We start from the raw sequence: 23,962 nt of genomic DNA on the forward strand, positions 1-23,962 counted from the left end.
TCATGAACCAAGAGATCAGGGCAGGAAAAAAAGCAATGAAGACAAGCCAGTCTGAAGAAAGCAAAAATTCTTATATATATTATAAGAAGTACATCATTACTGGTACCATTCGACTTTGAATTACATCTTCCTTGTGGTTTGGAGTAGTGAGAAAAACGAAAATAATCAGGATTCACTGACCGATTTTGAATCTGAACAGCAAGCTGATATAAAGCATTATCTTTTGCGCTTTTCTCTTTCCACCGAGGAGAAGAATTCATTTGATCACCAATTACTACTTAATTGTGAAGTCATCTATTCCTTTTCTGAAAAATGTTGCTTAGGTCTTTTCATCTTAAGGGATATATTCTATTGGTATTTTACATGTACATTCCTTGCCTTCACAGCTGGATTCTTGATTGCTAGCCACTTAAATATTATATATTTCCTGATGCAACTGACATACATTACCCAGCGTCTTACAGGTCACTCTCTATAAAGTAGAGATGCAAAAATTATTGGCTCATCAGTCTTGATTTCTTACCAAATGTCGCTTTGAATTTAAACCTCCAAAGTTAACAGTTTGCTTTTTCTTGAAAAGGCTTAAAATGAGGACCATAAGGTCTTCCATTACTTTTAACTTTACAGGAGGATTGCATAATCCTGAGTATTTTTGACTTTAAAATGGTTCAGTGTAAGAAGGGTAAAGAGGTTTGAAGCATGCTCGATAATTAGTGAAAACACAGTTGTCTTACAGAGGACTTTTTAACTACCTGAGACCTGTAATTAAACAAATCATGCTCTGAGCCTCAGTTTTTAATGTGTAAAATGGAAATTTTATCGCCTATTATTGCAAAGATTATTTTGAAGACTAAATGAAATGTGGAAGAACACTGAGAAACTGTTTGGAATCTTGCTGATGGAGCAAAGAGAGGATGAGAATGGCCATTTAGATACCAAAGAAACAACTTATATGACAAATAGCTACTGTATAATTTTCAAAAGTAAAAACGTAACTTTCAAACAAATATAAAATGAACACATCAAGGATTTTATTCAACTTATTCATTAATAATCAACAGTATTATATTAACTGGATCAAAGAAGAATTTGAAGAACAAATATTGGTATAGATAGATACATACAGAGATGAATTTTCTAATAAATATAAAACTGAATAGTGTCCTCTAAGGCAATGCAATATAATGTTTGGGGTTATCTTTTCAAATTGGCAGAAATTGATGTATCTCTACCAGTCAATGTTCATTTGCAGTGCTAGCCACAAGAATCATCATTACCATTGCTATCAGTTTTCTACACATTAACTCCCATCCCTATTGAATTGTAAAATAGGCAACAGAAAATCAATCAAAAGACTTACAGAATCAGATGATCTCCTCAGAGTTCTCTAGACTGTATCTTACACTCCACTGAAAGGACACTGCATAATTTTTCTTGCTCATTTCCAAGTCATGACCACTTTTTCTTACAAATATATTTACAGTATACCTCAGTGTACGTATGCATGTAGCTGAATGGAAACAATGTGAAGTGCCTAAGCTCACACATATCTATTTCAGACACTATAGTGGCAAATTATGTTCACCTGAATTCTTTGTATGTATGTGTTTCTATGTGGTAAGGTAGGTAGGTGAATTATTGTTGTAGAGTATTATTCTAATATATATTATTCTAATATATATGGATTATTACTAGAATAATGTATTGACTAATGGTCATCATCACTTTCCTCCTCATCCTAGCTGTTAAGATGCTTTATTCTCATTGAACTAGGAGAGAGAGCTTACAGAACAGAATGCAGAAGAATGAAGAAATAATAATAATAACCTGTTTTGGAATTCTGTGTTCCAAAAGTGAAGTCTCTGGGGGAACACAAAAGACTCATATGAATGACAGTAGCAGGTTTGAGGAGAGAGGGATGTTCTGAGGGACTAGAAGAAAGATGCTTCCAGGTTGGGAAGAAGGGAAGTAAGGAGAGAGGAAGCACAGGTGGGTGGTCGTGAGAGGCGCTTGCCCTGCCCCCCAGGCAGTGCCCCTTAAAGGAAGAAACTCCCTTGAGAGAGAACAACTGAAGAGGATGGGGCCCTGGGCAAACTTGTAAGGATCCCTGATCCCCAACCTGGCAGAGAAGGAGCAGAATAACTCCTTTGCCTTCCCAGGTGGCACAGGGAAAGCAGAGAGAAATCTGCCTGAGCTGAAAGGTGCAGAGGTCAGAATGAGAAGATACTCAGGTGCATATGTCAAGGACCAAGGACATTGACATTCTCCAAGCCTGCTGTCTCCATAGCAACCTGATTTCATGAAAGCTCCTCATAACTAGATCAATGGACTGAGATTATCTCAACCACCTGATGGAATGGGGGAAGGTCCTCAAAATTAACATTAAGTTGTAAGAAAAAGTTATATTTTGGGCACAGCTGAGTCACGCGCTGTGAGTTACGTGTGCTATCTATACGATAGCTGTGCCTAGAGACATTTAGCCCCCCAACAGTCCCAATGCATGTCATCTCTGAGGATCCACGATCCTGAACCTATTACCAGCATGGGAAAGGCTCAGCCACAAGCCCCTTGGAGGCTTAGAAAATGTCTCCATCCCAAGGCACAGAATCACCTTGGGCTATACCTCCAGGGTCAGACCACTCGAGGATGGATTTATCCTTCAAGTGTCTGGAACCAGGTGGGCTCTTTAGACCAGATCATGCCCAGTAGGGGTGTAAACTGATCCAGTCACACTTAGGAGTCCAAATACACTGCCTAGCAAAGTGAGAGACAGGCGACGTAAATGTCTCCCACTGAGTCTTTGCATTCAAGGGATCTAGAAATAGGTTTTAAGCAACAAGATAAACATTTCTGAGAGCTTCTCATCTTTACCTGCTTTTGCTGCCACAGCAATGTGGCAAAGACTATATTGCCATGATGGTGAGAAAGGTTACCCTGGGTCAGGCTATGGACCATCTGTGGTGAGATGGCTAATGGTCATCAAAATCTACATTCTCCTCTTCTTCCCAGACACACAGCTAGATGGCATTTTCCAGCCTCCCTTGCCATTACATGTGGCCAGGTGACCGAGTTGCAGCTAGTGGAATTAGGAAAACATGATATGTGCCAATTCCAGGCCTGGCCCATAAAACGCTCCCAGGGACACTGTTTTATGCCTTTTCTTCTTTGGCCAAGGAAAGGGAGCTGACCATGGTCAGCCTTGGAGTTCACGGTCTGACATGGCCTGGGTCACTTCAGTATGGACCTCACACTTGAACTGGGTAATGTGGTCCCTGTCAATGCCCGGCCCCTGCCTGGTTTCTTGGGCAGAAGTGATGAGAGGATGAGGATTATTTGGAGTCACAGTCACCCTGTGGAGCCTTCTTGATGGATGACTTTATATCATCAGTCAAACTTAGCTTGTGGTCTTTGAACCTCTTTTTCTTAACTCTATGAATGTCATTATATCATCGCTAATAGTATCCATTGGTAAAGGAGGAAGAGAGACTCAAAACTTTTGTACCTTATGCTTTCCAATGTTCTCTCACATAATCCTTGTAACAGCCCTCGAGGTTGTTATCATCTTTTATAGATGGAAACAAACAAGATTCAGAGAAATCAATTTGCCCAACTCCAGCAAAGCCAGTTACCTACACCACCCAGCCTCCACAAGACGCGTACTACTGAAATAAAAGTTGAGGTTGTTTCATTGGACAGAGAACATCCAGGCTACTGTCTATTCACAAGCCAACTACTTTTTCTACCTTCTTTACTTACAGGCAAATTAAAGATACATGGCACATTTGCTGTAGTGTGAATCATCAAGACTGTGTGTGCCAGGGGCAGGGAGGAGAACGTATTTTACCAATGACATAAATACCTGGTGGTATGTGACTCATACAGGAATGCAACAAGAGCCAAAAGAAGAAAGAAAGAGACTATTTTGAAGTCTGAATGCTCTTGAGTTCATTCTTATCACATACTTGTGGTTTGGCACCATCAACAAGAGCTTGGACCCAAATAGGCAAACTTTCATGATGCCAGGCTGCTATGTAATGTTTCTGAGGCTCTGCCTTTCCTTTCCTTGGACGTGTTCCCTCAGGTCAGTAGGTAAATGATCTATGAAATGAGTAACCTGTACTGACTCAAGTCAGTCCAGTGGTCCACAGACTCGATTGGATGCCTGCTTGTGCCTCCTTATTATGTCTGGCTCTTGAAGTAGTGGGTTAAGATCACGAAGTAAACACAGTTTTCCCTCTTCAACCACAAGAGATTTAATTATCCCAAAACACTCTTGATAGAAAAATGCACAAACAAAGTAGAATCTTAAAGTTCAAACAAGCTTAGAGTTTGATAAAATTCGTTGAATTGTACCCTTAAGATTTGTGTATTTCACTATCTGTAAATTCTACCTTTAAAAAGAAGAAAACAACAACAAACAAACAAATCATAATGAGATACCGTATACACTCACCCGAATGGTTAACATATTTAAAAGACAGAAAATAACAAGTGTTGGTGAGAGTGTAGAACCACTGGAATGCTCCTGGCACAAACACCTGGAACACTTGTCAACATCTTCCAAAGATGAGCACATGCACACTTTGGGTTTGTTAGGTACATACCCAACATTAATGTACATATATGGTTACCGAAAGATATACTGGAAAATTCACAATAGCAACAATTGTAATAGTTAAAAACTAGAAACAACCCATATGTCCACCATAGAATGGATAAATAAATGATGATATGTTCATAAAATGGAAACTTTATACCAGTGACAGTGAACAACTTATTGGTACAACACAGAAAACTCTCAGGACAATATTTGAGTGAAAGAAGCCAGACACAAAAGAATATAGTCTGTATAATTCTGTTTGTATCAGATTAAGAGGCAGAACTAATCTGTGGTGATATAAATCAAGATACTGTTTTTCTGGGGGGAGAAGGGAACGGTGAGTGGGGCAGAGCATGAGAAGTGTTCTGTACACTAGACGTGTCCTATTTCTTGATCTCATTGTAGCTCCTAGGTAAGTTCACTTTTTGAAAATTTATTGAGCTGTCACTTAGTGTTCTTTTGTCTATGAATATTAGATTGCAATTAAAAATGCTTTTAAAAGGTTTGGGATGGTCAATTTGAGAATGAACCTATGAAAGCCTGTAAAAATACTCATTTACAATATTTCTTTAAAAAATAAAAGCAATAAACAAAGGCTACCATCTGTGATTGCTTTATATATTTTAAGTTAGTAGTAATAGGTACTGTGGTAGGCAACATAATGGCCCACCCAAAGACGTCCATACCCTCATCCCTGGAACTTGTAACTATGTTATCGTACATGGCAAAAGGGACTTTGCACATGCGATTGACATTATTCTGACGTTATTTTGGATTATCCAGATCATCACAATCTAATCACATGATTTCTTGAAAGCAGAGAACCTTCCCAGCTGTAGTCAGTCAAAGATGTACAACTAAATAAAAGTTGGAAAGATGCAACATTGCTGACTTTGAAGAAGGAGGAGGGAGACCATAATCCAAGGAATGCGGGTGGCCTCTAGAAGCTGGAAAAGCCAAAGAAACAGATTCTTCCATAGAACCTCCAGAAAGGAATGCAACCCTGCTGTTACCTTGATTTTAGCCCAGTGAGACCCATGTCAGACTCCTGACTTATAGAATTGTAAGATGATGAATCTATGTTGTTCCAGTTGAGTTTATGATAATTTGTTACCGCAGCAATAGAAAACTAATAAATACTGAACATATAATTTCCATTTATCATCACTTTCTAGCTAAAAACAGGATTTCTTTCCATCAAATCTTTAAAGAATGGATAAGTTCAGTTTACTTTTTCTGCAGATAATACACATGCTAAACGAATTTGTGGAGCCTGTTCCTCATTCAGCGTTTTTATGATATTATAACTCAAAATGCATGACTTTACTTCCCATTACTAGGGTGTAAGAGACCCTCTTCTCACAAATATCCCATAAGCCTTTCCTATGGGAGGCACAAGAGCACAGTTTTCCTGTCTCTCTCCTAAATTTATTGATGTTTTTTATTCAATGAACGTATTGAGTTCTTTTCATGTACTATCTCTTATTGATAATTCAAAAGAGCTAACTGGATCTCCACTCAGTAGATCTGATAGACTAACTGGGACTTGTTTGTCTTTGTTTAGGTTTCCCCCAAATAGACCCTGAGAAAAGGGTTTTGGTGCAAGCAGTTTATTTGGCGGTGTTTTCAAGAAGAGTGATAAGTAAAACAAGGAAAGGAGGAAAGCTAACAAGAGATGCTTTCACATGATGATTACTGCCAAGGGAACAGGGAGCATTCCCACTGGGGACTCTGGGGAGACTGTGGACACACCTCAGAATTGTCCCATAAAGAAGAAAAAGTATGGGGTATTTATACACCAACTCCTTTCCTTCGTTGTTTGAGGATTGCTCCTAGGGACGTGACTCCCCAGCACATCTGACCTCACTGCACAGAGAGCACACCCCATGGTCAGAGAACCTGCACAGGCACAGGGAGATGCAGGAGGCAGCTGACAAGTCAGGGAACTGTCATTCGGGGACCCCGGGGTCCAAAGTTGTGAATGAGGCACTGACTGCATCCGCTATGGTGGGGACCTGGTTCAAGCAATGGTAGGTGGTGGTAAAGGTGTGTTATTCCTGACTTTCTCAATCACAATAGTGCACAAAACCCAGAGATGTAAAAACTAAACTTAACTTCACCTTGGTTAAAAGTAACAATTTCCATCTGAGAGCAGAGAAATTGATGTGGTCACTGTCTGGATTTTCTCCAAGAATTTCAATGACTTCTTGGTCAATTCAGGCTTCTGGTTTGGTCACATGTAGCATGTTTTCCCTTTGTCTCTCTCTTTCTCCATTCTGGGGTTGTTCACACAAAAGCCCACTCTGGAGGGAGTAGAAAGTGAACAATCTTATCTCTGCTCTGCCAGGTTTCCACAAACCTGGAATTTGAGAAAGACAAATACCACATGATATCTCTTACATGTGGAATCTAAAATGTGACACAAATGAACTTATCTATGAAACAGAAACAGACTCACAGACATAGAGGACAGAATTGTGGTTGCCAAGGGGGTGGGAGGGTGGAGGAGGGAAGGATTGGGAGTTTGGGATTAGCAGATGCAAACTGTTCTATATAAGATGGATAAACAACAAGGTGCTACTATAGAGCACAGGGAACTATAGTCAACACCCTGTGATGAACCATAATGGGAAAGAATAAGAAAAAGAATATATACATATGTATAACAGAATCACTTGGCTGTTCAGTAGAAATTAACACATTATAAATCAACTGTACTTTAATATTTTTTTTAAAGAGGGCTGTGAGGTTTCCTTCCACCACCTGCCTTCATCCCTTCCTCATGCTCTCCCAGCTCCACATCCCCTCTGCCATTCACAGAGGACTCCAGACTTACCCCATCACTTGGAGAAAGTTGATCTGTCTCTCCTCACTCTCACAAGGTCTCTTTTCTCACATATTTTCTCATATATGCCTCACATTTTGCATTCATGCCACTCCCTCTACCTGAAACATTCTTTCCCCATCTTGTCTCCTGACCCTCTTCTATTCATGTTCCAAGCCTTATTCAAATCCTGCCTCCAATGTGTGGTTTACCATGACCTGGCAAAATTAGGTGCTCCCTTACCTATGCTCCCTGGTTTTCTCACCCCCCTCACATTGGACTAGAGCTCTTGATGTGTCTCTCTTGCCCACAGTTATTTGAAAGTACCGACTGTGTCAGATTCATCTCTCTTTCCTAAGAGCTAAGAACAGCGATTGGCCCATTTAGGCAATCATTAATTTGTGAGGAATCTGATGGAACTGCATCTAACAGACACATCTTAAGAGTTTCTTTATTACTAGAAATCTGCTTCTTTACAGGATAAATGGTTTCACGTATATATTATCCCTCTTATTTCAACCATTAAAGAGATAATAAAGTAAAACTTTATCAAGACACCATGTCAACCCTGTCCAGTAATTTGGTTATGGCTTTTTACTTTTAAATTAAAAAGTAAATATAAATAAAATAAGTTTATCTCCAGGATTTTTTTTTTTTTTTGAGGTACGCGGGCCTCTCACTGTTGTGGCCCCTCTCGCTGCGGAGCACAGGCTCCGGACGCACAGGCTCAGCGGTCATGGCTCACGGGCCCAGCCGCTCCACTGCATGTGGGATCTTCCTGGACCGGGGCACGAACCCGTGTCCGCTGCATTGGCAGGCGGACTCTCAACCACTGCGCCACCAGGGAAGCCCAGGGATTTAATTTTTAAAAATCCATATTTTGACATCAATTTGATATCTATTTAGTCCAGTTCCTTATGCCCACATAAACCTTATAATGAGAATTGAGGCTGTAAAATATCTAAAGGACTTATAGATGATTTGATTATCACAGTTCTGCTTTATTAAATACACTGATCTTATATTGTATGAGCTCATGAAGGAACTTGATGTCTGTGGTACAGCAATACATGAAACCAGAAGGACTGAAATCATCTTGGGAACAACCAAAGATCTAGGCCTGAACACACAACGGAACAACTGTGTGAAAAGAAGCAGGATCCATGAAGATGCTGTAAAATGACTTTAGATATTTTAAATGAGAAGAATGTGAAAACATTGCAAGAGACAGTGTGACAATAAATAGATGAGTGGTGAAGGATTACAGAATATGTTCTTCCTAAAAAAACAGCCAGGAGCAGATTACTGGGCAGTGTGAACTCAGAGCTCCCAGTTGACACGATGGCAAATTTGGGGCCAGCCAATCACTGGGGCTCTGGGTCAGCCTTCCTGAATTCCAAGTCCCTTGGAGCCCTCACAGCTGTGTCAATTCTCTTTCCCCTTAGGAACGATATCAGGAACCTCAACTTTGCCGAGAGGGTACACTTGTTCCTTAAAGTCGGGTGACTGCATTTTCAATCCTGGAAATATGGATGTGAATAGGACATGATAAAGAAAATCAAACCCATAGTATTAATACTTGCTTATTAAGTTTAGGAATAATGTATGTGTGTGAATGAGCCAAAGAATCTATAATATTTAAGTTAGTATTTGTAACAGAATATTAACTAGTTTATAATATTAACTAGTTTATAGACAGTATCCCAACATTGAAGAGAATTTGATTACCATATATATTTATTTAAATATATTAAAATTATATGATTCATGTTTGTACTTGGCAAGGTTTTGCTTGCTCAGGATAAACGTTTCCCCAATAGCCATTTGAAGTACTTAAAAGAAAATAAAATACATTCAACTGTTTTTATGTTTTAAATTTTAAAGCAATTTAATTAAGTTTTAAATGTTTGAAGGCAGTGCATTAACTAAGTTTATAAGCGGCACTGTTCCTTTAAGAATTTAGCCTACTCAACATATGTCAATCGCATATTATTCAATTAACAATCACGTAATTGCTCTTATTTCACACAGAAGTTATAAGGTTTATAGATTGAACTTTACTAGGGTCTCAATTTGTAATTTAATATGCCAAATATTAATTTAAAACCTAGTTATGGAAATCTGGAATGAAGAATCTGTGAGGCTGGTTTTTGAGGAGAAGGACATTAGCACACCCTCACCCCTGACCCCTTCTGGGTTGGGAGGACCATGCCAGGAGATAAACATTGGTTCAAGATGGCGGACTAGACAGACATGCACTCACTCCCTCTTGTGAGAGGACCAGGATCACAAATAACAGCTGAACAATCATCAAAGGAAGACACTGGAACTCACCAAAAAATATACCCCACATCCAAAGACAAAGGAGAAGCTGCAATGAGATGGTAGGAGGGGTGAAATCACAATAAAATCAAATCCCATAACACTGGGTGGGTAACTCACAAACTGGAGAACAATTATACCACAAAAGTCCACCACTGAAGTGAAGGTCCTGAGCTCCATGTCAGGCTTCCCAACCTGGGGGTCCAGCAACAGGAGGAGGAATTCCCAGAGAATCAGACTTTGAAGGCTAGCAGTATTTGATTTCAGGACTTTGACAGATCTGGGTGAAACAAAGACTCCACTCTTGGAGGGCACACACAAAGCAGTGTGCACATCAGGACCCAGTGGGAAGGAGCAGTGACCCCATAGGAGACTGAACCAGACCTACCTGCTAGTGTTGGAGAGTCTCCTGCAGAGACATGGGTGGTTGTGGCTCACCGCAGGGACAAGGACACTGGCAGGAGAAGTTCTGGGAAGTACTCCTTTTTGTGTGCCCTCCTGGAGTCCACCATTAGCCCCACAAAAAGGCCTGTAGGATCCAGTGCTGGGTCACCTCAGGACAAACAACCAACAGAGGGGGAACTCAGCCCCACCCATCAACAGACAAGTGGCTTAAAGTTTTACTGAGTTCTGCCCAACAGAGCAGCACCCAGCTCTACCCATCACCAGTCCCTCCCATCAGGAAGCTTGCACAGACCTCTTAGATAGCCTCATCCACCAGAAGGCTGACAGCAGAAGCAAGAAGAACTGTAATTCTGCAACCTGTGGAACGAAAACCACACTCACAGAAAGATAGACAAAATGAAAAGGCAGAGGACTATGTACCACATGAAGAAACAAGAGAAAATCAACTAAACGAAGTGGAGATAGGCAACCTTCCAGAAAAAGAATTCAGAATGATGATAGTGAAGATGATCCAGGACCTCGGAAAAAGAATAGAGGCAAAGATCAAGAGGAGGCAAGAAATGTTTAACAAAGAGCTAGAAACATTAAAGAACAAACACCTAGAATAATTAAAGAACAAACAGAGATGAACAATACAATAACTGAAATGAAAAATACACTAGAAGGAATCAATAGCAGAATAACTGAGGCAGAAGAACGGATAAGTGACCTGGAAGACAGAATGGTGAAATTCACTGCCATGGAACAGAATAAAGAAAAAAGAATGAAAAGAAATGAAGACAGCCTAAGAGACCTCTGAGACAACATAAAACACACCATCACTTGCACTATAGGGGTCCCAGAAGGAGAAGAGAGAGAGAAGGGACCCGAGAAAATATTTGGAGAAATTATAGTCAAAAATTTCCCTAACCTGGGAAAGGAAATAGCCAGCCAAGTCCAGGAAACACAGAGGTCCCAGGCAGAATAAACCCCAGGAGAAACAGGCCAATACACATAGTAATCAAATTGACAAAAATTAAAGACAAAGAAAAATTATTAAAAGCAACAGGAAAAAATGACAAATAACATGCAAGGAAACTCCCATAAGGTTAACAGCTGATTTCTCAGCAGAAACTCAACAAGCCAGACGGGAGTGGCATGATACATGTAAAGTGATGAAAGGAAAGAACCTGCAACCAAGATTACTCTACCCAGCAAGGATGCAATTCAGATTTGATGGAGAAATAAAAAGCTTTACAGACAAGCAGAGCAAGAGAATTCAGCACCACCAAACCAGCTCTAAAACAAATGCTAAAGGAACTTCTCTAAGCGGGAAACACAAGAAGAAAAGGACCTACAAAAACATACCCCCCAAAATTAAGAAAATGGTAATAGGAACATGCATATTGATAATTACCTTAAATGTGAATGGATTAAATGCTCCAACCAAAATACACAGGCCCACTGAAAGTACACAAAAACAAGACCCATATATATGCTGTCTACAAGAGACCCACTTCAGACCTAGGGACACATACAGACTGAAAGTGAGAGGATAGAAAAAGATATTCCATGTAAGTGAAAATCAAAAGAAAGCTGGAGGAGCAACTCATATCAGATAAAATAGACTTTAAAATGAAGAATGTTACAAGAGACAAGGAACGACACTACATAATGATCAAGGGATCAATCCAAGAAGATGTAACAATTATAAATATATATACACCCAACATAGGAGCACCTCAATACATAAAGCAAATGCTAACAGCTATAAAAGAGGAAATTGGCAGTAACAAAATAATAGTAGGGGAGTTTAACACCTCACTTACATCAGTGGACAGATCATCCAGACAGAAAATTAATAAGGAAACACAAGCTTTAAATGACACAATAGACCAGATAGACTTAATTGATATTTATAGGATATTCCATCTGAAAACAGCAGATTACACTTTCTTCTCAAGTGCACATGGAACATTCTCCAGGATAGATCACATCTTGGGTCACATATCAAACCTTGGAAAATTAAGAAAATTGAAATCATATCAAGTATCTTTTCCGACCACAACGCTATGAGATTAGAAGTCAATTACAGGGGAAAAAATGTAAAAAATACAAACACATGGAGGTTAAACAATACATTACTAAATAACCAAGAGATCACTGAAGAAATCAAACAGGAAATCAAAAAATACTTAGAGACAAATGACAATGAACACATGATGATCCAAAATCTATGGGATGCAGCAAAAGCACTTCTAAGAGGGAAGTTTATAGCAATACAATCCTACTTCAAGAAACAAGAAAAAACTCAGATAAACAATCTAAACTTACACCTAAAGGAACTAGGGAAAGAAGAAGAAATAAAAACCCAAAGTTAGTAGAAGGAAAGATATCATAAAGATCAGAGCAGAAATAAATGAAATAGAAACAAAGAAAACAGTAACAAAGATCAATAAAACTAAAAGCTGGTTCTTTGAGAAGATAAACAAAATTGGTAAACCTTTAGCCAGACTCATGAAGGAAAGGAGGGAGAGGACTGAAATCAATAAAATTAGAAATGAAAAAGGAGAAGTTACAACAGACACTGGAACCATGAAGAAATAGAAAATATGAACAGGTCAATCACAAGTAATGAAATTGAAGCTGTGATTTAAAATATTCCAACAAACAAAAGTCCAGGGCCAGATGTCTTCACAGGTGACTTCTACCAAACATTTAGAGATGAGCTAACACCCATCCTTCTCAAACTCTTCCAAAAAATTGCAGAGAAAGGAACACTCCCAAACTCATTTTGTGAGGCCACCATCACCCTGATACCAAATCTAAAGATACTACAAAAAAAGAAAATTACAGACCAATATCACTGATGAATATAGATGCAAAAATCCTCAACAAAATACTAGCAAACAGAATCCAACAACACACTGAACAACACACCCTTGCACTGTTGGTGGGAATGTAAATTGATACAACCACTATGGAGAACAGTATGGAGGTTCCTTAAAAAACTAAAAATAGAATTACCATATGACCCAGCAATTCCACTACTGGGCATATACCTAGAGGAAACCATAATTCAAAAAGACATATGTACCCCAATATTCATTGCAGCACTATTTACAATAGCCAGGTCATGGAAGCAACCTAAATGCCCATCGACAGACAAATGGATAAAGAAGATGTGGTACATATATACAATGGAATATTACTCAGCCATAAAAAGGTGTGAAATTGGCGGGGCTTCCCTGGTGGCACAATGGTTGAGAAACCGCCTGCTGATGCAGGGGACACGGGTTCGTGCCCCGGTCCGGGAAGATCTCACATGCCACAGAGCGGCTGGGCCCGTGAGCCATGGCCGCTGAGCCTGCGCGTCTGGAGCCTGTGCTCCGCAACGAAAGTGGCCACGGCAGTGACAGGCCCACATACCGCAAAAGAAAAAAAAAAAAGTGTGAAATTGGGTCATTTGTAGAGATGTGGGTGGGCCTAGAGACTGTCATATAGAGTGAAGTAAGTCAGAAAGAGGAAAAGAAATACCATATATTAACGCATATATGTGGAATCTAGTAAAATGGTACAGATGATCGGGTTCGAAAGGCAGAAATAGAGACACAGATGTAGAAAAAACAAATGTATGGACACCAATGGGGGAAAGGGGGGTTGGGGGGTGGGATGAATTGTTAGATTGGGATTGACATATATACACTAATATGTATAAAATAGATAACTAATAAGAACCTGCTGTATAAAAATAAATAAATAAAATTCAAAGAAAAAAAGAAAACCTAGTAGGTAAGTCCTTTGCCTTTATACAAAGAACCCCCTATGGAAAAAAAGAAAATCATGTTGACAGAAATAAAAATGCTTGAGGGGTTAACAAAATTGGGTAGCTGTCCCCTGCCTCCAAAATACAGTGACTTTGAGAAGCTCATCCCCAAGTATCTAGAATTATGATATTGGCTTTCAAGTACTTCTTAGAAGTACCAAGTCTATGTTTTGAGAGAGTCTGAGCCCTAAAGGTTTTTGGGTTTCTTTAATAGATGTTTTTTTCATAAGCAAGCAGTTGGGACATCCACTGGTAGGAGAAGCTGCCTGTTCTTTGGTAAGGGACATTCTGAAGGTAATTGCTACTATAAGGACTTGGGTGACACTTGTCCCTGGAGAATTATTCCAAGAAGAAAAGCAGAATTATCCCTCTGTTGCAGACATTGGGGTAGTAATCAATGACTGGTTTGTGGTTTTTTTTAACTTAAAATAGCATTGTCATCCTATTAGCGAATGTCTTGATAGAAAAAAAAAAAACAGACTAATATCTGATACCTGTAATGTTGGTATCTAGTCTCCTTCTGTCATGGTGTTTACAAACTATGGATAAGAAAAGCTTTGCAACTGAATTGTCTCTACACTGGTAATTTTTCCAGACTGAATTCTTTGAGAAATGTACTTCCTTGTAGAGGAATCCCAGAGTATCAAATTCCAGCAGATATTATGATGTCATTACATCTTTTTAATAAATCACAGGATTTTAATGGATCAAGAACGCAAAATAAAATATTTTTTATTATTTGGCCAATTCAATGAAATTTCCCAAATCATAACAGTTTCTGTTTTCCTTTTCTTCTTGGTGGTTGATGATTTTCAAGATAACAGCTGAAAGACAGATATCATATCTAGGACTTGCTCTGGACCCAGAAATTCTAGATTCAAAACATACTTCTGTCACATAACCATGTGGCTTTGGAAAAGTCACCTAACTTGTTGGAACTTTAGTTTTTGCATCAGCATCACCCTCTATTATATGAGTAAAGATTGAATCACTGAGAATTAATGGATTACTATACATTGTATAATTCTGACCATTTGCTTTGTTTGTTCCCTCCATTTTCTGCTAACTTTCCATCTCTAAGTTGTTCCCAGAGCTTTTTCAGAACACATTATCAAGCCTCTGAGCACCCCTTTCTTGTCTACCCCTAGAAGCTGGTATCTAGGCAAGAAAAAACGTCCCTTCAGGAAATACCACAAGGTCATCATTAACTAATTAGATCTTTGCCTCTAATACACTAATGGGCAGGTTGATTTATTTATTTTTTACATCTTCATTGGAGTATACTTGCTTTACAATGTTGTGTTAGTTTCTGCTGTATAACAAAGTGAATCAGCTATATGTATACATATATCCCCATATCCCCTCCCTCTTGGGCCTCCCTCCTACCCTCCCAATTCCACACCTCTAGGTGGTCACATAGCACCAAGCTGATCTCCCTGTGCAGTGCAGCTGCTTCCCACGAACTATCTATTTTACATTTGGTAGTGTATATATGTCAATGCTACTCTCTCACTTCGTCCCAGCTTACCCTTCCCACTCCCCGTGCCAAGTCCACTCTCTAGATCTGCATCTTTATTCCTGTCCTGCCCCTAGGTTCTTCAGAAACTTTTTTTTTTTTTAGATTCCATATATATGTGTTAGCATATGGTATTTGTTTTTCTCTTTCTGACTTACTTCACTCTGTATGACAGACTCTAGGTCCATCCCCCTCTCTACAAATAACTCAATTTCATTTTTTTTATGGCTGAGTAATATTCCATTGTATATATGTGGCACACCTTCTTTATCCATTCATCTGTTGATGGACACTTAGGTTGCTTCCATGTCCTGGCTATTGTAAATAGTGCTGCTTCGATTAAGACATCTCTTAAGTAGAAGATATGCAGGTGCTGCTCCTGGTCCTGTGAGGGTGGAGATTGCAACAGTCTTTTTCATTGTTGTGTAAAAGGGCTGAGCAAATAGCTTAATATATAGTAGTTATTCAAACGTCTGTTGAGTTTACTGGTTGATCTGAAATACATTTAGTTATTCAGAGACACAGAATCATACTCGATATTTAGTTTGTGTTTTAGTGTTGATTGAGTTCTTAGCCTACTCGGGCTGCTGTAACAAAATACCATGAACTAAGTAGCTGTTAAACAACAGAAATTTATTTCTCACAGTTCTGGAGGCTGAGAAGTCCGAGATCAAGGCATTAGAAAATTTGGTGAGGGTTTGCGTCCTAAGCAGCCACCTTTCCGAGGTAACCCCAGATGGCTGAAGGACCAAGGGAGCTTCTTGGGCCTCTTATAGGGGGCCTCCCAAAAGCCTCACCACCTAATAGCTTTACCTTTGCGAGTCAGGATTTCAACATGTGAATGTTGGGGGGATACAAACATTCAGACCAATAGCAATTGATATCTTAAAACTGAAAGCCACCACTCACTCAAACAGACCTCCACACTTATTTTGACTGGAGGTGATATGAAACAATAGGCACACTGATTGTACACATCTACGGTACCTGATACCAGATGGTTGGAGTGTTAGGATGATTCTGTGGACACAGAAATTCACATATTCCAATATGGCAAGTAGACAAGTTTCAAAAGTGAGAACATGTAGTAGATACTCCCTGAAGGTTAATGTATGGTTACCTAAGTTTGGCAATTGAGATTAAGAATGGAAAAAAAAGAAGATTTCAGCATTTTGACATGCTTTCATTTCTTTCTTAAAAAAAATTTATCAAAATACAGTTGATTTACAATGTTGTGTTAGTTTTAGGTGTACAGCAAAGTCATTCAGTTATACATGTATATATAAATATACATATTCTTTTTTACATTATCTTCCATTATAGGTAATTACAAGATATTGATTATAGTTCCCTGTGCTATAGAGTAGGTCCTTGTTGGTTAACTATTTTGTATATAGTAGTGTGTGTATTTTAATCCCAAACTCCTGATTTATCCGTCTCCCCTCCCCTTGACATGTTTTCTTTATTTGTGGTTTTTGCCCCCTTGTAAAAAAAAAAAAGAAAAAGATAAAGAAAAATGAGAATAAGATGAAGAGGAGTAAGAAGGATGAAAGGAAATTCAAAAGAGGACAGTGATGAGGGAAGAAGAGGGGGAAAAACGGAGAAGGGGAGGAAGCATATAAGGTTCATAAGTTTTATCTCAAAATCCTTATTCAAAAAATAACTTTGTACGGGTCAGTAGAGCTCAGTCAAAATAACACCATGTCTTCAGTGTGTCTTTCTAAACGGAGGCAGTCACGCCGGCAGTTATCAGTGCCCCCTCTTCCCTTTTCTTCTCTTTTTTGTGTTAAGTCTAGAAGGAAATAAGCCAACACAGGTTCAACTCCCAAATCCTACTGTAACGGCCACTGAAGAGACAAGTTCTGCTCTGATGACAAAGGTTGGGAGAAATGCAATAAAGATTCTCATCTTGAGACATGAAAGGGAGGGCACACTTGGTATTTATTCCATCATTTGGCCCAAGACCTTATTTTATTCCTCTAGGTCTCTGTGGGATGGGGGAAAAGGACACCTTCACAGGCTAATCATGCTTGGGAGAGGCATTATATCACTTCCTCTGTTTGCCACATCTTCCTAGAGGGGAAACAAACCCTGCCCAAGAGAACCGAGAACCAGGAAGTGAGGCTCTGACAACAGGACTATGTCTGTCTTTTTGTTGTGCTTCTTGTTTGTTTGTGCCTACTGACCCAATAAATGGGTTTCTTTTCTGAGTGTCTGATGTTAAAGAAGCCTCCATTCAGGAGAACCATGAGGGCGAGGGTTCAACAGGCTGTAAATGATTGACACTGTCCAACCAACCATGTCACCACAATGCCTTTAGATGGTGAGAGGAGAAAACAGACCTCTCTGGTGACTGGTGCATTGAGAGAATAGGAGTTGATGAGTAAACCAGAGGTGTCAGGACTGGGATGCTACCTCACAACACCTATGTCTGTAACAAACTACTTCATCAGACGCTAGCCCACAAAAAATGTTTTATCTCATCTTATAGCTGGAGAAACTGAGGCAAAAAGGGAGAAAAATCACTTTCCCAAGGTCACATGATCAAGGTGATGCAGCTATAATGAGAAACCAAATATCCTGTCTCCCAGACTTCTGTCTTATCGGAATTCTGGATGAGTCAGTACCTCTCATTGATGTCACTGGGGTTTTTTGTTTTGCTTGTTTTTTCATTTTCACCAAGAACTTTTTTTAAATTAATTAATTAATTTTATTTTTGGCTACATTGGGTCTTTGTTGCAGTACACGGGCTTCTTATTGCGGTGGCTTCTCTTGTTGCAGAGCACGGGCTCTAGGCACGTGGGCTTCGGTAGTTGTGGCACACGGGCTTAGTTGCTCCACGGCATGTGGGATCTTCCCAGACGGAGTCTCAAACCCGTGTCCCCTGCATTGGCAAGTGGATTCCTAACCACTGAGCCACGAGGGAAGTCCTGATGTCACTGGTTTTAACATAAGGTGGGTTCTGAATTGTCTTTTTGCCATTTTTGTATTATGGTAAAATATACATTACATAAAATTTACCATTTTAACCATTTTGAAGTGTATAGTTCCGTGGCATTCACATGGCAATCATCACTACCATCCGTCGCCCCAACTTTTCCCATCTTCTCCAACAGAAACTTGTACCCATTAAACAGTAGCCTCCTATCTCTCCTCCCTGTGGCCCCTGGCAACCACTTCTGAATGTTACTTTACCGCAAAAAGAAGTGTTGACTTTGACCTTGGTTTACAAACAAAAATGTAATTAGATGCAGGAGGGAGGTGAGAAGGGGATAGACGTCAATTTGGCACTGACTGTCCTCCGTAGGAGACACCTGGGGAGTGTACAGTGGCATGTGTGTGTGTGTGTGTGTGTGTGTGTGTGTGTCTTTAAAAGATTCTCCACCTCCCTGCTGGCCTCCTCACAGTTTGCCAGTGGCTTTGCAGCCTCCTGGTTGCCTCAGTCCAGGCAAGGAGCTGGCAATCTCCTTTGTAGTTTCAGGAGCAGTTCTGTTACCATGGAGGCCACATTCTGATTTCAAGAGTGTAAAGGTAATCATTTGTTTTTAGCTTCAAAGATCTTCCCAAAAGATAGGCTGTCGCTCTTCTTCTGGAAAAGCCTGATTGGTAGGATTCCTTCAAGCACTCAGTCTGAAGTGCTTTATCCCATTCCCTCACCAGCTTCAAAAGTCAAGCTTGCCAAGAGCCTCTGGAGGAAAATCTGCCACTTCCATCAATTTCACACAAATGGTTGATCCTGGAGGTGGTGCTATTTGCAATGGAACACTTCACAATCAGAGTGACCACTGTCACAGAAAAAACTGCACAAGGAACGGGATGGTGAAAGAAGCCCAGGTAAGAGGCAATCCCTCCCCCTTACTCTGAAAGACCTGAACATTTCAATATTTGTTGTAAAGCTATTTGAAGCTGTCCTAGCTGAAAGTTCTTGGCAGGAAGTGTTTTCTGTGTTTTGACTCCTTACTTCAGCTAATTTCAAATGCTTGGCTACTAAAAAGTTTGGATGTGGGTTAAGGAGGGAATTTCTTCTCTGTACAAGACAGGACACACGTAGATCCGAGAGCCTTAAACCCTTAACATAAAAACGTCTCTGCTAGACTTTTGTTTTCTCTCAAGCATTTTGGAGAAAACAGTTGTGAAGGCTAAAACTCTCCAGCTAAATTTCAGTCTATCAGGAAATCACAACAGACTGCATGCATCAAACTTCATAGGGGAAAAAAAGAGGAAGTGAAAGTAAACGCTGCTGAGATTACGTGGAGTAGGTTTTCCCCTGGTACGTGAGGAGTGCCTCTCGGATTAAAAGGGAACTTCTTTTTGGTGTTTGGTGGGGCCTTGTCATAGCTTACAGCTTGATTCGGGGCCAAAGTCTTTCTTTGAAACTTGACATCACAAGCATTCCTTTTTAAGACACTTCAGAAAGTGCGGCTTATTGTTACAGGCTGCACACAGGAACCAAACAGACTTTGAATTGTTTTCCCATGTGATACTTTTTGTAAAAATTTTTGGCTCCTGCTCTGACAGAATGTTTGAGGGGAATGTACTGAGGAAGGGGAAGAACCCAAGAAATGTTGTCAGCTCATTCAAAGAGGGAGCCGGGTCTGCAAGCTGCTTACGAACAGGCTGGCCATTGCCAGCTTCCCATTGGATGCCCAGGTCCTCTGTTCTGAGCAGCAGGGGTGAGTTCACCTGCTTGGGAGCAGGTTAGCATAGCCAAACAGGCAGCTTCACCATTGCAAAATGAGAAGCTGGGCAAGGAATCTGTGCGGGAGAACTGGGGTCGGGGGTGGGGAGGTTGGGCAGTGAGATTGTTCTAAGATCACAGGACAGGTGGGGCTGGCTGGGGGCCAGCCCACCATTCAGTGAAGGAAATTTGTGTGTTCAGTGGAATGAAAGAGGTGTGTGGGGGGGGCACTCTGGAGCCTGGGTTGTGTGTGAATAGGCTGTGGTCCCCCAAATAGGTTCCCCTCTTAACAAAAGACATTGCCCTAGCCTTGGAATTGTCTACCTAAAACCTCAGGTCTGGCCTCTCGCAGATGAGGATAATGTGAAGAGAAAATACTCAACTCTCATTCTTTGCACGAGGGCAATCATACTAATACCCACCATCTATTCATCGCTGTATCGAATCAGACCACTACCACTCAAGACACTCTTTGCCCCTAAAATGGCTGTAACACTGGCCACTGGCCTTCTCACCCTCTGGACCATTATGACCCTGAAGGCTCTCATTTGGGTAGAGATGCCCTCAAAGCCATTCTCTCTCTCTCTCTCTCTCTCTCTCTCTCTCTACTTTATCTTGGTTTTGTAACCACCTTCTAGTGTCTGAGGTTAGAGACTTAGCTAAATGGTTACAACCATTCCTAAGGACACGAGCCAGGATCCTAAAGGTTCATTACTAAGTGCTCCTACAAGACTGTGAATATCTTTGGACACTGAAGCTTCCCTAAGAGCAGCAGGAAATACCAGGGAGGCTACTGCCTTTTCCAACAGCTCTTTCTGAAGGAAGGACCATCCAGAACCTATTTGCTCAGATATATTTAGGTGTTACTTAGTTGAAATTGGCTCCCACTGAGAGCCTCAATTATGGCTTAAAAAGTATGTTCCAGAAAGAAGAAACCCTGCTGAGTTCTTAGTGAAGTCGGGCAGACAAAGGCCTGTTTTCCCCTCTGTGATATAGATGAAGTTGTCTTTACTATCATGATCCTTAATCACTGGTTTTAGTCCATTTTGCTTTGAGGACCTTAAACAAACTGAGTCTTTACCAAAAACCTTGAAGCTTGAACCCAGTCCTCGTAGAACACTCACTCTTGGAACCCAGCCACCACATTTGAAGGAAGCCCAAGCAGCTCAAGAGAAGCCCAAGTAGAGAGAAACCAGGTATCCTTGCTGTGCGCCTAGGCAAGATGCAGCACCAGCTTGTAAACTGTGTGAGTCAGCTATCTTAGAAGTGGATCCTCCATCCCTGGAGTCTATCTGTTCCAATTATACTTCATGGAGTATACATGACTTGTCCCCACTGGGCTCTGCCCAAATTACAGATCCTTAAGCAAACAAATGATTGGGTTTTTTTTTTTTTTAAGCTGGGTTTGCTTACCAGACTTCTAATATCTTTATTTATTTATGGCTGCGTTGGGTCTTCATTGCGGTGTGCGGGCTTTCCCTAGCTGCGGCGGAGTGGGAAATACACTTCGCTGTGGTGCGTGGGCCTCTCATTGAGGTGGCTTCTCTTTGTTGTGGAGCATGGGCTCTAGGCACGTGGGCTTCAGTAGTTGTGGCTCGCAGGCTCTAGAGCGCAGGCTCAGTAGTTGTGGTGCACAGGCTTTGTTGCTCCTCGGCATGTGGGATCTTCCCAGACCAGGGCTTGAACCCGTGTCCCCTGCATTGGCAGGTGGATTCTTAACAACTGTGCCACCACGGAAGTCCCAAGCAAACAAATGATTGTTGTTTTAAGTATGGTGGTGGTTTGCTAAGCAACAATAAACATGTAAACACATGTATATTCTATTTCTTTAAAATGCCTAGAAAAATCATTGTACAGTCTCATTACAACCATTTTCAGTGCTTTCATTTTGAGGAAAGAGTTTGTTTTGGCCATCAATCTTTGGCAAAGATGCCTTTCCCTAAGCTTTACACTTTTGTTGTGTTTTGTTTTGTGTTTTGCATAAGGACTGTATGCTTAAGATGAGTGTCCGGCTGGTAAAACCAAATACAATGAACTCAAATATCAACTATACAAAAGCACAATCACTTGGATGCTGTCAAAACTGAAGTGTAATTATTCAATCTGAGGAGGTCTGTAACTTGTTGCCTTATCTATGAAGAAAGAGCAGGCAAAGAAGCATGTATGTGTTCTGGTTCAGATGTTTTGTTAATTAAATGAATACGTGTTTTAAAGTATATTTAATATCTGCCCATTATAAATTAATTTTATCTATTGGTTAAAGTTTCCTAGAAAATGATTCTCTTTAGAAACACAAGTAGGGGTAGATTGATGTTAACCTAATTACTCTCAAGAAATCCACTACATTTATTTTGAAATACACTTGATTTAATCTTTCTACTAAGTATTGTCAACTTGTCTCAATTGGCCTGAACTAATGCAGTTTTACTGGAATTCTAAAGTATATCAACCTGTAAATTCATGTGAGAAGAAGTTGTTGCCACCATATTAGAAAGAAAGTCATTGGCCCAGTAATTCACAATTTAGATTAAACCTTTGGAAACAAACAAACAAACACTATGAACATAGTTCAGAGAAGTATTCAGAATTGTTCTCCACAATGTACTTCATCCATCACAGTTCCCTCTAAATCCTGCTTCAACCACATTGAAGATCATTTGATTACAGCAGAGGTTAAGATTACAAATGCCCAGCAGGCTGGTAAGGCCTGGTGTGGACAACAGGAAGTGGTAAGCATGGGTTTACCTGAACAAAGCTCATTGTCACCATGAGAGAAAGCAGGTCCTATGTTGACAGATCTTATGATTTTCAAAAGAAACTGGAAATCCAGATGGAGTGGGAGGGAGAGAGAATATCCTGATTTTTAAAGTATTGGCATCTAATGCTTCAAATTTCCAATAGTGTAGAGTTCAATGAGACATTGCTACCAGCCACAAATCTGTAATCTCTGAACTATAGGCAAATAGGATGAGAAAAATAAGAGGTCATAAATAGAGTGATTCAGGGAATTTGGATCTTCTTAATTTAGACTTACTTTATATTTTCTAAAAGCAATAGATGTATCTTACATCTTAATTTTCCTGAGTTGTTACATTAATACTTGATCCTGGAGTATGGAAGTTTTAGGAACAATTATGACCCAACCAGTTGTACTAGATTTCTCTGACTAAACCTGACTTCAAATATTAGATGACAAAATGTCATAGAACTGATACCATTTCACTGCTCAAACTTCATCTCTCAGACTTTGTAGGAAGTGACACACAAACCTTTTGTTAGACAATGAACTCATATAGCTTGGTCACCATTATTATTCTCTAGACATGGTATAACTGGGCCTTCAAAAGTTGTCCAGGAAAAGGCTATGTGTAAATTATGATTATCCAGTCAACTACAACTTATACCTGACTGTTCTTTCTCTGCCATGTGGAGCTTATCCTTTTGGAAGTCAAAAATCCTTTGAGAAGCTGATAGATACTTTCTGTATTACAGAATTTTCCACGTAGAGGATTCATGTGTTTCCTGACTTTCTCAGATCCTCAGGTTAAGAACCTCAGCTCTCACACCCTGCTCAGAAAAACCAACAAATCAGGCTTTCCAGAGAAGACAGGGTAAAGGGATTCATAAATTGATCTACCAAGGAGAGAAAACCAAACATAAGCCAAAGTGACTCAGACCACAAGCCCACATGTATTAATTTATTTAAAAATGTATATTAGAATTTTGTACCCCACTTTATAATACTATTTTAATAATATTTATTTTACTATAAAACTACTTTTATATCCTCCTTGAAAACCTTGAGTATAAAT

At 40.0% G+C, this 23,962-nt stretch overlaps 1 protein-coding gene across 1 annotated transcript in view; it reads left to right on the plus strand.

The window, feature by feature from the left end:
- Nucleotides 1-19,198: 19,198 nt before the first annotated feature.
- The window catches only part of SPTLC3 (serine palmitoyltransferase long chain base subunit 3), a gene marked incomplete at its 5' end in the record, with an annotated part of 125,026 nt that continues 120,262 nt past the window's right edge, over nt 19,199-23,962 (plus strand). The window contains one exon of the mRNA XM_079945537.1: nt 19,199-19,306. Within this exon, the coding sequence (XP_079801663.1) occupies nt 19,199-19,306 (108 nt within the window). The remainder of the gene's footprint in view (nt 19,307-23,962) is intronic.

This window comes from Stenella coeruleoalba (genome assembly GCF_951394435.1).
Source record: "Stenella coeruleoalba genome assembly, chromosome: 15".
Lineage (NCBI taxonomy): Eukaryota > Metazoa > Chordata > Mammalia > Artiodactyla > Delphinidae > Stenella > Stenella coeruleoalba.